Source organism: Trachinotus anak, unplaced genomic scaffold (assembly GCF_046630095.1).
Source record: "Trachinotus anak isolate AG129_WGS33_773 ecotype Australia unplaced genomic scaffold, CSIRO_AGI_Tana_v1 ptg000021l, whole genome shotgun sequence".
Lineage (NCBI taxonomy): Eukaryota > Metazoa > Chordata > Actinopteri > Carangiformes > Carangidae > Trachinotus > Trachinotus anak.
Genome location: NW_027273872.1, coordinates 18,027,614 through 18,043,670, shown reverse-complemented (window position 1 = coordinate 18,043,670; position 16,057 = coordinate 18,027,614). Strand labels below are relative to the sequence as shown.

The 16,057-nt window shown below is 41.7% G+C and overlaps 1 protein-coding gene across 3 annotated transcripts in view; it reads left to right on the top strand.

Annotated features, from left to right (window-relative positions):
- Positions 1–4,324, top strand: part of nlgn3a (neuroligin 3a) — a 115,490-nt gene extending 111,166 nt beyond the window's left edge. For all 3 annotated transcript variants that reach the window (XM_071457955.1, XM_071457956.1, XM_071457954.1), the window contains one exon: positions 3,429–4,324. In XM_071457955.1, the coding sequence (XP_071314056.1) occupies positions 3,429–4,287 (859 nt within the window). In that variant the 3' untranslated portion in view covers positions 4,288–4,324. The remainder of the gene's footprint in view (positions 1–3,428) is intronic.
- Positions 4,325–16,057: the final 11,733 nt, after the last annotated feature.

Here is a 16,057-nt window from a genome sequence, read left to right as displayed (position 1 = left end):
ATCCATGCTTCATATTAATTCTATACCGTAGATAATACACACTAATCATCATTTACTGCTTTAACAGTATGCAAGGATTTTTTTTTTTTTCCAAAGATTTAATGCTTCATGCAGTTTCACCACATGCATCCAAAGTGTACATCAACATCAAATTCAAAAATCAGCTGTATTTAGTGAGGCTGAATGATAATATGCAAAAATAAAAATAAAAATTATATTGTGATTATTTTGGAAGATATTACATTATTGGTATGAGTCATGATTTCAGTTGGAATTGTTATTTTTACATTTCATTTTCACTGAAATAAATGTAAAAATGATAATGATGTGATTTTTGTTGGGTCTTGTACCAAACAAACATGTTCATCTACGTCTGGAGAATATGATTTGTAGGCTGCAGCATCTCTGTAACACCACAATCCTTCACATTTTACCCTTATCAAAAAGATTGCAGCTCCTGTGACTTGGATATTGCACTTGGCCATATTGCGATTTCTATAATATTTTGATTAATTGTTCAGCCCTATAGCATTTGTCTGTTTTACACCTATGTTTTTCTAGTGTGGACACAACAAATTAAAAAGCTGTGTGGAATCATATGCAGAATAGATTTGGGGAACTGTATGTGACTGTAAGTGCAAAGATAGACTGTGTGCTTGGCCACGTTTTTCTACTGACTACATTATTTTATCCTCATATTCATATGAGGAGAAGACAAAATAACACCTCTCTGTACTGTTTTCAACAAAAAGTGCATATCACCAGCTTTACTGTGGTAGCATTCATTATGGGACTATTGTATTGGATTATACTATACAGGTGTTATACGGTGAACCACTTATAATTTCCACACAGAATCGAGACAGATTGCCACCTGCAGAAAACTTGCGCTATTTTTACAATGTGCAAAACAGAGCAGCACAGCACTCAGGAAGCATTATGAAGTGGATCTGACTACATTTCATCACCCAGCAACCAGCAAAGCTTCAGTACAAAGGGAGCAGGGTAACCTAGTAGCCCTCACCGCACAGAGGAGCAGAAACTGAACTCGGCTCACCCCCTCTCTGACTCTGCAGCTCAGAGTAGGACTTCAAAGCCAGAAAGCAGCCCAAAGTTGAGCAACAGTGGTAGAAATTGTTCAAAGGAATGTAGCCTGTTTACTATTGACTTTGCAACAATTACCCAAGCATATGTGTGTGTAATTAGATAAGGCAGCCAGTTGTTCTCTAATGCGGCAAATCAAATTAACTAAAGATGCCACATTGATTTCTTTGTGTTCCTTAAATTATTCATCTTCACTTGCAGTGAACCAGCCAGCCAGCCACCAAAGAGCTTTTCTAACTCCTCTGCACCATCGCTCCCTTAGTCCCTGTACACACCGATTGTTTTGTAAGATCTATCTAAGTACCTTCTCAATATTTTTCCTATCAGAATTCAGCAATTGACCCTCCTAAATAGAGTGGCTTTGCAGCATTATGGAAATGCTGGGAATTCCCATTAGGAGAAATTACTCTACCTCCATCACTGCTGTCATGTGCGTGCATGTACTTTACATGTGTGTGAGAGGGAGAGAGGGGGGAGAGAATCTGCTTGCACGTGTGTGTGTGTGAGACGGCATGCACAGGACCGCTGTAAGAATTCATGAAGCACAGAGACTGTAGACAACCATGTCTCAGGCTGCTTCATTGACGTCCTGTTCTCTGGCATGTTGCACACAGGGAGATCAATATGACCTTACCTCCACCACCCGCTCCTTTGAAACTTAATTACTGATATTCAGCTACAAAGTCATCATAGTCTGGCTGTCAATATTCATTGGGGATCATTACGGGCCTAATAAAAGAGGTTATTTACGGGCTGCTCTGCTGACACCGGCCCAGGTCCAGGGATTCAGCTCCAGCCATCTCAATTTGCTTTACCTCTCTCTCTCTCTCTCTCTCTCTCTCTCTCTCTCTCGCTCCCTTTCTCCCTCTCTCTCTTCCTCTCTCACCTCTCCCAGAAGCACTGACCTGAAAAAGAAAAATTGACAGCAGAGAAACGAACAGGAGAGAGGATGGAGGGTGAATTCTTCTGGCATGGCTTTTAATTCTCTTGGCTGTGTTTGGAGGTTTTTCAACCCGTGCCAAAAAAACACTGTCGCCGCCATATCCCTAAATCCCCAACTAAATTTGAACTTTGCTTGCCACTGACATAGCAATCAGACCCACAAAGGGATATTTCATGACATTTAGAGAAATGTCGTACAGATCCTTGCCTCTTTGCAACAACAAGGCTTTAACTCCTCTGTTCCAGTGTCAATTATTGTGTTTTCAAGGCTGCAGCGCTATTCTTCAGGTTCTTCCACAATAAGTCATTTCATCAGTACCAAAAGCAATATCATGGACCACACAACTCCCACTCCTGAAATTGTACAGCAATAGCGCTACAAGGAGTTGTGTGATTGTGGGAGATTGCTATATGTTAATTTATTCAATAAATCAATAGCTTCACTGTAATTGAAATGGTTGGCCATCCGGTGTTGAAGCAATGTGGCAAAAGCTGAAAAGTGGAACAGTGAACTCTGTGGATCAAAAGAGGTACTGCATCCAGAAAAATCTTTCTTTCTGTCTCACACACTCTCACACATCCCCTTTGTCTCTCACTTTCAGTGTCATACTCACAAACATCCTTATATCTAAACACACACACACACACTCAGCTCTGCAGTTCCCTCTTAGTGTCTTGATTAATATGGTCCACTTTACATCAGTACACTGGATGCCAATGCACACTGTGCTGCCTTCCCTGAGCAATTAGCGGAGGGGCTCCACCAGCGTTGGATTATCAACAACAAGATGCCTCCTGACGCGAGCCCTAAAGCCTGCTGACTTATTCATATGTGTTTACTTTAAAAGCCTCTGCCCTGGTTTTTGTGGGTGGGCTGCATCAGAAGTGAAATAAGAATAACATCTGGGGAGGGGGAAGGAGGGTTGGGGTTGTGAGACAGACAGACACATTATGCCCACAGAGAAGTGGCTGAGAAGGTAGAGGGACGGAGTCCTGCCGCATCGAGGTCTTGTGGTAGAAATAAAAATGTAAGTATGTGTGGTGCTGGGGAAATGAATAGGAGAAATCGATGTCTGTTGATGCAGCCACTGAAAGTGTGATTCATAACACACCTGGATCAATTATTAACTGCAGTTTGTTGGTTGTTGCTGTTGGTTTGTGCGTTTGCTGTTGTGGGTTTCGCCAAGCAAGATCAAAAAATTCTCTAGTAGTGGCAGAACCCCTTTCACGCCAAGATATAAGCTGTGACTGATACTGTTATGTTTTCTTTTTAGTATTTTTATGTGCTTCCTATCCCCACATGAATGCTGGAGCATGAATAATTAAATGTACTCTCAAAAGCTAATTTAACGCTATCATATCTGTATCTTCTCTGTCTGTAGGGATCCCAACAAACCAGTTCCCCAAGACACCAAGTTCATCCACACCAAGGCCAACCGCTTTGAAGAGGTGGCCTGGTCCAAGTACAACCCCCAGGACCAACTGTACCTTCACATCGGCCTGAAGCCACGTGTGCGCGACCACTACCGCGCCACCAAAGTGGCCTTTTGGAAACACCTAGTGCCCCACCTGTACAACCTGCATGACATGTTCCACTACACCTCCACCACCACCAAAGTGCCCCCACCAGAGACCACGCAGAACACCCTGTCCACCAAGAGGCCCAACGGGAAAACCAACTGGCCGTTCAATACCAAGCGGCCTCCCATGTCCCCAGCCTACAACAGCGAGGACAAAGACTCTTGGAACGACGATGAGGAGACGGGACCGCTGGTGGTGGAGAATCCACGAGATTATTCCACAGAGCTCAGCGTCACCATCGCTGTCGGAGCCTCGCTGCTGTTCCTCAACGTGCTGGCTTTCGCAGCCCTTTACTACCGCAAGGACAAGCGGCGGCAGGACTCCAGCCACGGGCAGCCCAGCCCACAGCGCCAGACCACCTCCAACGACATTGGCCACCATGCGCCCGAGGAGGAGATCATGTCGCTGCAGATGAACCAGACGCACCATGAGTGTGAGGCGGGGAACAGCAACGAGGGGGCACTTCGCTTGGCCTCGCTGCCCGACTACACGCTCACTCTGCGACGCTCTCCGGACGACATCCCCCTCATGACCCCCAACACCATCACCATGATCCCCAATTCTCTGGTGGGCATGCCCAACCTGCACCCCTACAACACCTTCACAACCGGCTTCAACTCCACCGGCCTGCCACACTCCCACTCAACCACCCGCGTATAGCTTTAAGGAGGCCAGGGGCAGCCGGTGCAGGCGGGAAGGGGGGCGGGGGGGCAGCGGCAGTGGTGGTGGTTGAGGAGGAGGAGGAGCAGGAGGATGAACGAACGGAGGAGAGGATTGTGTTTTATAAATATCACAGGGAGGGGGAGGGCTGCGAGGGGGAGGGGAGGGGAAGGGCAGGAGTCGGATTAAAACGTGAAGAGATTTAACTAGACTTTTACAACGAGGAGAGTTGCTGAGAGCTCTCTATGGATGTCAAGTTGTGCAGAGCTGCCAAAATCAAACTGCTTCCCTTCTCCTGATCGGGGGAGGGGGTCTTTCTGCAGTGTTTTTTTCTAAAATAATCATTTTAAAAGCCTTTTTAAGCAAACTGAGGAGATATCAACACTTTTTTTCTTGAATTCATAACAAAAACAAAGAGAAGTGCTTTTTATTTCCCATCCCTTCCTCCTGCGGGAGACACATCTAGAACAATGGCCTCTACGTCAATATTTGCGAAATGTTTTTAATTGCTTCTTTGTTTTGTTTTACTTTTCAATGCCTTACAAAGCTTGTTCTTTTTTGTCATTATTTCTATTCCCTGAGACTATTCCAAGTGAAGTGTGTTACAAGCAGATGAGACTCAAAGATGAGAGACTGAATCCAGGATGGGAACCTAGAGGATATGCAGATGTAGAGATTTTAAACCCATTTTGGGCAACTCATTTTTTTTTTCTTTCTGTTGCGTACCAACACAACGACAGCCACACAAATGGTGTTACCTTTTTTTTTTTTTTTTTTTTTTTTTCTGTTAGCTCATATAGAAATGATTTGTCTGGGACATCTCTTGCTGGGAGATGAGAAGGCAGAGATAAATACTATGTTACTGTGATTGTTTTGTTAAGAAAAAAAGTGCATCTTTTACAGCCAATTTATCTGTTAAGCTATCTGATATTATCTCCACAAAGTGTGCACGTACACATGCTGCTTAGAGCACCTGTGTGTTTGTGTGCATGTGAAAATGATTTCTCATTCCTTTGAGTGCAAGTGCGGTTAAGAGGCTGAGATAAAGGAAGAGACACATCGTCGGAAACTTGCAAATGCAAGAGTAGTGAGTGAGTGAGTCTGCGTGTGTGAGAGAGAAAGAGCGAGAGAGAGAGAGAGAGAGTGTGTGTGTGTGTGTGTGTGTGTGTCAGTGCACCTGTTTTTTTGTTGTATAATGTGGTTTTTTCGGGGGGGGGGTGGGGGTCATGGAGTGGGGGGTGGGGGGGTGGTTGGGGGGGGTGAGTATTTTCTCATGTTGTTGATTTTGGTTCTCCACCAGTAGTGTTTCTGCTGCGTCTCTGGGTGTCTGTCTTTGCGAAATAGCACTTTTGTTATTTTCAAAGTTATATATGTCTAATTTTGCTTAAAGATTACAGAATAAATCTATTATTTTACGTGTAAGAGAAAAAATAGCTAAAGATTCAACTGAACTAACTGACATGATTCCATTGACTTTGTAAGAGTTCCTCTTCGAAAGCAGACAGTGGCCTGTTTGCACTGAATAAACCTACATCAGTGCACACTTGTATTTCTTTGAATATATATATAAATATGGGCATACATACATATATGTATAGGGCTTCTATGGAGATATCGCTCCCACTTACAAAACAATTAAAACACTGTTTAGACTGAAAAGCACCAACACAAATAATTTCTATGTATTGTTATTGTCATTTGAAACATCCCAAGCCAAGACAGCTCTAGGTGTCTTTGTAAGAGCTCTATATGTATATTTATGTATAAAATATTTAATATTTATTTATGTATACCAGATGCATACATGCTGATTGTGCCATGTGCCAAATTAAAACTGTAAAAAATGAAGAATATAAAGTTTCACTAAACTTTTTTTTCTCTGTTGATCAAAGTTCTTTTCCTCCCTTTTATGACTTTTTATTATTTCCATTTTGAATGAGTTAAAGAAGAAATATTCTTGCAGCAAGTGCAAGTCTCCCCCCAGGACTTCCTCTTTACCTCCTCTCTCCTCCTCCTCCTCATCCTCCTCCTCCTCCTCCTCCCTCTCTCCTTTTCTCTCTCTGAAACCTTTGAGAAAAACAGGCTAACAGCTTGGGGCCTACCGTGCATAACTCCAGATTTTACTGTAATTCATGCAAAGTAGTGCTGCAGCAATGGGAGATTGTGAAAAGATTGCCTTGATGTACTCACATTGCATCCTATTATATGTTATTCTCGGGGAGAAACTGGAGTTATTGATTCTGCAAGTAAAACTGACAATTTTCATTAAGTATCTTGGCGTAGCGCAGACTGTCTCCTGTGTTACAAGCAACTTGCAGTAATGCGACCTGACCAGTGATCCTAGATCAGTGTTTCAATTCTGAGACATTTCATGCACATGGACCTCAACATTTTTATGAAGTATCCCATTACAACTTCCCCTGGTATTTAATGATTGGAGACGCAGCAGAGCGAGAAGCACATTCTGGTCAGCTCATCACCAATCCTGCCAGTAGCAGAAAGAAAGAAGGGGTTATTTGAGGGAAATTGCTTGGAGACTGATCTATATGAGTCATCTTGTTTTTGCTCATTCTGCCTTATATGGGGCTCACCTCCTAATCAGCCACCGTCTTCAACTGCGCCGCAGCCACTAAAGAAACAAGCAGTTGGCTTCTACCTGGAGCTGTCTCATACATACAGAAACATTTAATAATGTCTCTGTGGTTGTGCTTTTGTAAGGAGTAGACTATGCAAATAGTCAGATTTGTTTCAGTAGCAATAATATCAGCATAACCTTGTTGTCTGGCACAAAATGAACAGACATTAGAGCGTCAATGGCATTTTGATGAACAAAGATATTTTTGAGATTCTCCTGTGAGCTCTTGTTGGTCGAATATATCCATAAATAGTTGATTCACCCAAATTACTTAAATATAAGTTTGTGTGTGTATATATATATTTTCTTTTTTTTCTTTTTTTTTGTTTTGTTTGGTTTTGTTTTTTTCACATTGCTACCTATTGTGGTATCTAACAATGCAGAAAGTTTTGATTTAGAGAAATGGAAATTTCTACTACCATCTCAGTATAACAGAAATGAATGGAATTTAATTTGTGGTGCTCACAGCATGAAGATGTGACAGAATACAAAATCTATTTTCCGATTTTAAAAAACTCATTTGGACTATTTCCTCAGCACAAAGTAATTCCAATAAAAAACTGTTTACAGCAAGGTCCATGGATTATTCAGAATAATTAGACAAGACAAGTAGCTTGAAGTCCTTAAACTTGTCATAATCAATGTTTTTATAACAATGAATCAAATGACTACTTGCAGGTGAAAGTCACTCAAAGGACAAGCCCACAGATGATTATCACCCATTGCTCCAGTCCACCTGAGCTCCATGGAGCATTTTAGCATGTCTCAGCACATTATTCTGGTTTTAGGACCTACAGTACAACTTTAATGTGCTCTCACTGTTTCCAGACACAGCAGGCAGCAAAAAATAGCTCTACTTATAAGTGAAGTCTAATGTTGCGCTGTGTCCACTGGATGTGTAAATTAACAACTGTTTGCTAACTAGATTTGTCATATTAACTTAAAGGGTGCTGAATATCAATTAATGCAGGTTCAACTATAATTTGTAACGTTGCTCTAATGCACCACAAACAAAATTTCATTCACCACTCCATTAATTATTGATTCATTGTTTACTATGAGCAAAGTCTATCTGCTAATGAAGGACATGAGTGCCCATAATGCACCTTGATGATTTCTAGTCAAATGACCTTTTAAACCAGAACATTAAAGATTCAAAGTCAACTGTTCCCTCGTCTGATCCGTCTGCCGTGGTGGGAGGTCAGTTTCCATATGGCTCCAACACACACACACACACGGAGGCGCAGGGCTAAAAATTGAGTGGTGGAGTTGAGAGTGAACTATCAAAGGGAAGAAATGTCAGGGGAGGGCAACTTGTTTTTTGCCATGTAATTTTCCCATATGCTGTTAAAGCAGAGCAGATGTCACTGCGTATTGGCAGGGGTAGACCTGGTGGCCTCAGGGACCCGGTTTGGGAGACATGGGCCTGTGAAGAGCCACATAATTAAGTGCTGGACCAAAGGGAAAGACCATAGAAACTGCAGTGGTGCGATGCAGCGAAAGAAAACGGGGTCATACTCCCTCTGCAATCAGACACCTGAAGGCTTGATGAAATTAGCCCAAACTTCAGTAGAAAGAATCACCACCAGAAGAAAAATGGGACAGTTATGAGCGAGACACTTTTTGCACAGTCGCGATTTGTTTGCAGTTCAGTGAGCGTGTTTTGAAAGTGACATCATTCAAGCATTGGCTAGAATACCCCGATGGGGTTTGTGACTGCCTCGACAGCAACTGAAGACAAACTCAGCCTAGGAAATGGATGTGCCAAATTACACAGTGCCACCCGCTGGGAGAGAGCTGCAGGTGTGTGTGTGGGGGGTAGGAGGTTGTTTGTGAGGAGGAGGGTGTTGGGGCGTTGGTCCATGTGTGTGCGCAGTAAGCCTGTGTGGGAGCAGATATTGAGAATTTTATTTCTACCGTGGTGAGCGTGTGGTTACCTATATTTTCTCTCACCCTCTTCCACACCCTCATCTCTCTCTTCCTGTGTCTCATTCATCTTTACTCCTTTCTTCTTCTACTTCTTCTTTAATGCAGTTTTTTTTTGTGTCCTCCCTCAGACAGAATGCAATCTGAGCAGCTCTACCTCTGTCTCACACAGACATTTTCCCTTTCCTCTATTTTATAGGTGCCATAAGCTGAGCAACTCGTTCATTTCCAATCATTTAAGGTCTAATTTTCTTGAGTTGATGAGTTCCTCTGCTGACTAAGAAGCTAATGAATGTTACTTATTGGGAAGCAGAGTGGAACCAGTCACTGAACCAAAACTCTTGTTCTTTAAATTTAAATAGCCTGTTTTTCTCTAAAGGGAAATCATACTGCGTTTGTCAAAACATCAATAAACTATTATTTCCATGTGAAAAACACACTCTTGACAATTTTATTTTGTACCCACAGAGCATCGGACAACTCACTGGCATATTTTTTTAGGATTTCCTGAAAAGGAGCATCATGCACTGGAGGTTTTGTGGCGGCATCAAACCCAGATACTGTAACACATTTTTCACCAGAAACTAGAACTGAAATCAACAAAACCAATGGTGTTTGAGCCCAAATACATCATGATAAATCTCTGTTATCTCAGTGTCATTGTACAGATTACTAAAGATGCCCTGTTACTTCTATGTTTATGTCCATAGAATGTATTTATAATCGCGCAAACTGGAGTAATCAAAATAAATATCTATTCTTTCTGTATCTTATTGTGGTTCTCATGAATATAGAACATGACATCCATTTTCAGTGGGCGTGAGACCAAGAAGCATGGTGCTGATAATAGTGTTTTGTATATTTTTTCATCCTACAAAATGATTATAGGGAGAGCATCACAATCCAAGAGAACATCTCTCTGAGTGCTATATTTGAGTGCTCTGTTCCTCCAAAAATCACACAGCTTTTGCATTAAAGGATAAGGCTGCCATATTTTATCTTGTTTTTTTTTATTATTATCAACAAATCCCACAAACAGACCAAAACCAAACAATGAATTCATCCTGCTCACAAGTGCTGTCTGTGGAGCCACAGCCAGCAGATGTAGCATATGCCTGTGTGCTGCTCAACTCATGGTCGTCCAGAAACTATTTAAAATGGAGAGAAAAGAGTCAAACAAGAAGCCAGGCTGGTGCACTGGGTAACATATACTTTAATTACAATGAACACAGACAGTGTAGCTCTTCCCTCATAGCTCTTCACATTAGCCGAGCAAGGAGCCACATGCTCCAGCATGCTCAGTGATGCCTGCCCAACATGGAGCTGCTGTGCAGAGAAAATGATGCTGCTGAGTTGTGTCAGAATAAACTAGATGTAGATCCCCCAATGGTAGGGCTGTTTTATGTGCTTTTAATGGTTATTGGATGACGATGAGCTCTGTGGCACGGGGGCATAAGCTCCAAGCTGTGGCTACACAGACACACTTGTTAGCTGGATAAATTCAAGGCTGTTTAAGGTCTTTTAATGGGCTTTGTTGGTAAAAATAAAAAAAAGATTAAATAACACCAGCATGATCCTTGAAATGCAGCTTTGGGTGCAACAAACCGTGGCAGCATTCCAAGAATAGAACAAGCTCAAGTGTGATGCACTATTCAACAGTAAAAGGGGCTAGTTTGGTTTTTATGGAGGTCCAGTAAAGAACAGTAGCAACCTACGGTTCATCTAGTACAAGCAGTCCCACCTGCCCCGGGCCTAAAGCTGCCTGTCGACTACATAATGATCTGCCCTCTGTAAGATGGATGGCCTGGAGAACCCACTGAGGCTGCAGAGACTAATGCCCATACACTACCAGTGTGTTTGAGGGAAGTAACAACAGCAGGCAACAAGAACATTTTAAGCCTCTACAGAGTATCTACCCGGTCTCCTGCCCAGAAAACCCTGTTACCACGAGATGTTACTTGACGGCTAATTTTTCCTACTAGTTGGTCCAGTTGTCCAGGGATGGAGGTGGGTGTGGGAGTGGGTGTTGGGGAAGAAGTTTCATTGCAAGATTCACAAATTCAGGGAAGTTTCATTTCTGCTCTAACTGCTCTCATCATTCACAGCATTATCTTGCATATTCAGAGCTATTTTGCAAAGTTGTTCCTCGCCAGCTGAGGCCAGGCCCGGCGCTATCTCTCAGTTGCATCAGCTGGAGTTCACCATCAGATGGCAGTCCACTAATGCCTTTCTCAGATGTGGGTTTCTGGTGGCAGGGAAAGGTTGCGTCAGTGGACCTTTGGTGTCTGAACTTGCCGGCCTATGCTGCTCTGGTAGAGACTACAAAAGATTCCCAGAGGACTTCCCGAAAGTATCTTATCACTTAGATCACATTAAAATGACTTTCAGTGGCACCAATTTGATCTTTGGTGCTAATCCAGACTACCAGGCTTTTCACAGATCTTTCAGATCAAATACACTGTGAGTTTGATTTCAATATCTGAGCTGACTCAAAAAAAAATCTGCACCAATTTTTTTCCTGTGAAATACTGGAAACATCCTTTGAAGTTAAGCCTATTTTAGCCCCTAGACGCAGAGGCATTCATTTGTCAGTGATGCCTAAATGTTAGCGCTGTGCAGTGATTTCTCCTTTTTTTCTAACAAAATGAGAAGCTGTTTGAATGGTATTTTTACCCAGACATTGTTAATACTTAATCATAGAATTGAATAAACATCTGACTTTATGATACATTTACAAAACTGTTTTGCTGATGGTAATCTAATCTGAATTCCACCATATCTCAAGATGTGGGTCCATTTGCCTCTAGTGTTTACACGTAATACAAATAGGACACTAATAATGCATTTTCACACACCCCTACTTTAAAAAGCTTTAAAGTTCCTGCTTTCCTGTCAGTTATTTTGAGTTGTGGTATGAATTTGTCAGAAAATCAGTTAGAAAGAAGTATCATCCCAGTCATAAAACATGTTTCACACCACTAAAATACATAGAAAACTCAGCAGCAACGCATTCTGGGTACCACAGGCAACTCTAAAGCCTGTTCTTGGATCATAAAAAATTATCCACATTTGTTTCCATGCGGTCCACTGAAGCTACTGGAAACACTGTCACAGCAGTAAAGATGCACTGAGACCTCTGTGTGTGAGTGACAGCTTACCATCTTGCTACATTACAATAAAGAACACTGTTTTTCCTGCCCACTAGGTAGCCCATGGCATTTGCTAAAACTATGTTCCCTGTCACTTCCATTCTTGCATCCAAATCTTGTCACAGCTTGTTTTTACTCCCTTTTCTCACTAGTGTTCAATTTATAACTAGAGCTTGAATTGGATGTTATTTAAAATACAGAGGCTTTTTTCATAATCCAAGAATGGAGTTGGAACAATTTTCAGCTCTTCAATATGGTTTGTGTTGTTTGCTTGAGTTTCAGTAATGAATTCAAGTAAATTGCCTGTCTGAGTTGAAAGAGGAAGGGTGAAGTGGCATCAAGAAATCCCCAGTCAGCAGTGATGTAATGGCTCATTTGAAGTCCAGGGAAGAGTGTATGATTCACATTCTTTGGGAATGAAATCCTCAGAAAGGAATTATACTGGTTTCCTGCCCCTGCACAACGTCTGGGCAGGGAGAGAGCAAAACAGGAAATAACCATGACAATAGGTGAAATCACAAAAATACAAATTAGCCTTTAAAATGTTTCCACTGAAATACTTAGATCAAAATGAGTTAGTAGGGATTTTTTTTTTTTTCTGAATTAGTTAAATATTACATGATCATGGATCTATTTCACTTTGAAAACCAAAGCAGCACTTCAAGTTATTAATGTTTTCTGATGCTGTTTAACTTTCGTTTACATCAGTATTTTTTTGTAAGCACAGCAGGAAAGCAGGCCAATGTGCTCAGATATGATAATTTAAAAAATGCAGAGTGTGAATCATTAAGACAAATTCTTCAATTAGTGTACAAGAAAAATACAAAAATCTTTCAGGTCCATAACACTAAGAGTCTAGGACCATGCTAGAAGTTCTGTGACGCTGTCAAAGACACGGAGCTAAAACACTATCATCAGCATATGACAATGCTACTATACTAATATCTAACAGGAATATATACCTTAGCTGAGATTTGCTAATTAGTGCTATACACAAAGTACAGCTAAGGTGGATGATGTCATTGATATTTCAGGTAACTAAGGTAAGTAAGAGGGTCTCCAAGGTCATTAGAGTTCATCCTAAGAGGCACATGAATGTCTGTACCAAAGTTCATGGCAGTTCATCCAATAATTGTCAAGACATTTCACTCAAAACCACTAATATCAACCTCATGATGGCACAAGAGGAAAAGTCACCAAAGCCATTAGGATTTATCCTCTGAGCACCGTGGATTTCTGTCCCAAATTTCATGGTGATCGACGCAATAGTTGAGATATTTCAGTCTGAATGAAAACAATGGAATGAGTAACACTTCTTAGACAATGTTGCCATCCGTATAACCAAGCTGACCGCTACATATCAGATCAGTGTTTCATTTTGTGCCACAATATCACAATAATTGAGAAATGGTTTCACCGTATTTACAGCCAATATGAATATCTCACCACTTTGAAGAGATGTCATATGAGATATACTATTTCACAGCACACCCACAAGTCCTTTTATGGTTCGACCACATTGCTCTGCCTTTTGTGAGTTCTGCAAGAACAACAAAGCAGTGATCTGAGTCATTGATCCGGGCTCAGGGACTGACCTCAGTTATGTAAGACCCAGTCAGAACTTGACAATTCAGAGCATGTGTGTTGGGTTGGTCTGGTCTGTGTGTCTGAGAGTGTGTGTGTGTGTGTTGGGCGGTTGAGCCAGCTAATTCCTTGGGAGAGAGCGTTGTTAGCCTGGACCATTTGGGGAGCTCTCAGGGGAGAGGCGTTGCTCCAGTCTCTCATCAGGCAGATGACAGAAGATTGCGTGCTCTGCATGCTGCACTCATCTCGGCCTCGATAGCCTCACTGCACAGACCATATCTCTGCTTCATTTACTCATTGTCTGATAATAACAAGTGTCTCCTTTCTGCTATACTCAATTACATCTTCATTAGCTTGCTAACTAGCTTAAAACAAACCAGCATAGTGTGCAGAGATTTTAAGTCTATGTGACATTTATTACCAAAATGCCTGAGTCTATAGGTGATGGCCGTGAGAGGTTCAACATGATATTTATTATGTCTTCATTTCTGAAGACCATTCATTGTCTCATCATAACATCAATTCATTTTAATTTATCGGCTAATTAACTCAGTTCATTCATCATTTATTCTGTCTGTTATCTAAACAAGGTGACTGGCTAACATATTGGCCTCTTACTTTAGTGTGCTGCCAATCAAACACCCACCTCATAGTAATTAGCAGATAAACAACAGGGGGGTGTTCCCATAAGACAAACTGATATATTACATCAGGTCCCACTGAAGAGCAATCTAATAAAAATCATACAGCATAATTAGCTCCGGCTGACTTCTCGTGTAAGTGAAATGACAGCGTGGATTAGAGCAGGTAAGTGTGGCAACGATGTCAAGAACCAGTCCTGATGCAGAGATATGGATCTGAAACCTGCTGTTACAAAACCACACAGTGGGAATTCTTATCAAATTTCATCTTCATACTACACCATCACGTTTCCTGCATTGTTGCAGTTCCTCACCTTCAGTTCCTGAGAACAGGATGTGCCCTTCATTTGAGGGAAGTTCCATCATGTCAAAGCAAACTTTGTTTGTTACTATCCTGTAACAGCTGTGGCCTCAATCAGTCAGCCTCGCCTTTCTCTGAGTGGAACAGACAACACAGAAGGAGCAGGTTACTCTATACCCCCCCTGTGCATTTCCCTTTTGTTTGAACACACTCATTTTCCCTTTTGGTCTCTTTCTGCTCCCATTATTCGTCTTTGATTTACAGTAATGTCACATTTTGAGCTCATTTGCTCACACTATTATACCCTTCTCGCCCGCTCCCCCCAAACCAGCGCCAGCTCTCGTCCCGGTCAGCAGGGTTAAATAGTTGGCTCTGGAGTTCAGAGCCGAGCTGAACTTTCTGAATAAAATGTCCTTTAATGACACATAAACAGACAAGCAGCAGTATCATAATGTCTAACCTTCCTTCCCTTGGCCACTGACATAATGTCAAAAAGCAGGTCCACCCAAGAAGTCTATCCATAAAATATCACTAGAGCCAGTGGTATGGAAGGCAGCTTGTATCAACCAGCAGTCTGGGGATTTTTAAGGAGAAAAAAATAACAATTCAATAAACTGCTGGTCCCTGACTTCTGTTTGTAAGAAGGCTAAACTTTTCCTTGACTTTAACCACCCTGAAAATAGAATCTAATGTGGGAATACCATAACCAGTGTCTATAAATACTTCAAAAACTGTCAACTGTTCCTTGTAGTTCCTCATTCTTCAGCTGTGTAAAAATGATTTTGTCTACTTCAGCGGGATTATACTGCTGATGTCAGTCACTGTTAAATCACAAGTCACAAGTGAAAAATTACTCCTTACAACCACAGCGTTCACCTCACCACTTGTCTGTTTCTCTAAGCTGTGTTGCTTTGACAACAGGGAGGAGACACTTGTAGATGGATGACACACGGTCGACCTGTGCTACAGTGAAATGACAGCAGATGGAGGAGTCACAGGGAGGTAACAGCTAAGATGTTCTTTTACAGGCACCACAAACAAAGCAGAACAATTTCCTTCCTCCAGTTCAAAGCTTGGATTTGTGGTAATAAGTTACAGTGGACTCAGCCCCCACAAAAGAATTACAGCACAGAGTCTAAATGAGCATTGTTTCTCACAGCGCAACTGACGCATTTCCCTTTTAAGCCGACTTCACATGGTGTCTAGGCTAAATGTGTGTTTCCTGATTTTAGTGGCAGAAGTGAAACTCAAAGCATAACCAGAACAGACATACAGGAAGCACAGGAACAAACAAAGAAGAATGGGTGAGGGGCTCCCGAGACATGTGCTGTGACACTAGCAACAGTCAGTTTAGGGGATAGTGAAGGCACAGGGACACTGAATATAATTAGTTGTCACCACTGTCAGGAGTATTTTTTTCTTTTAGAAAAGTGAAAAACTTTAGGCATAATGTGTTTGTATGTAGTCCAGCAATGATGAATCTGGGACCAGACTAAATTTAGTTCTGCATGTCAACAAAAAAAAATGAAATATA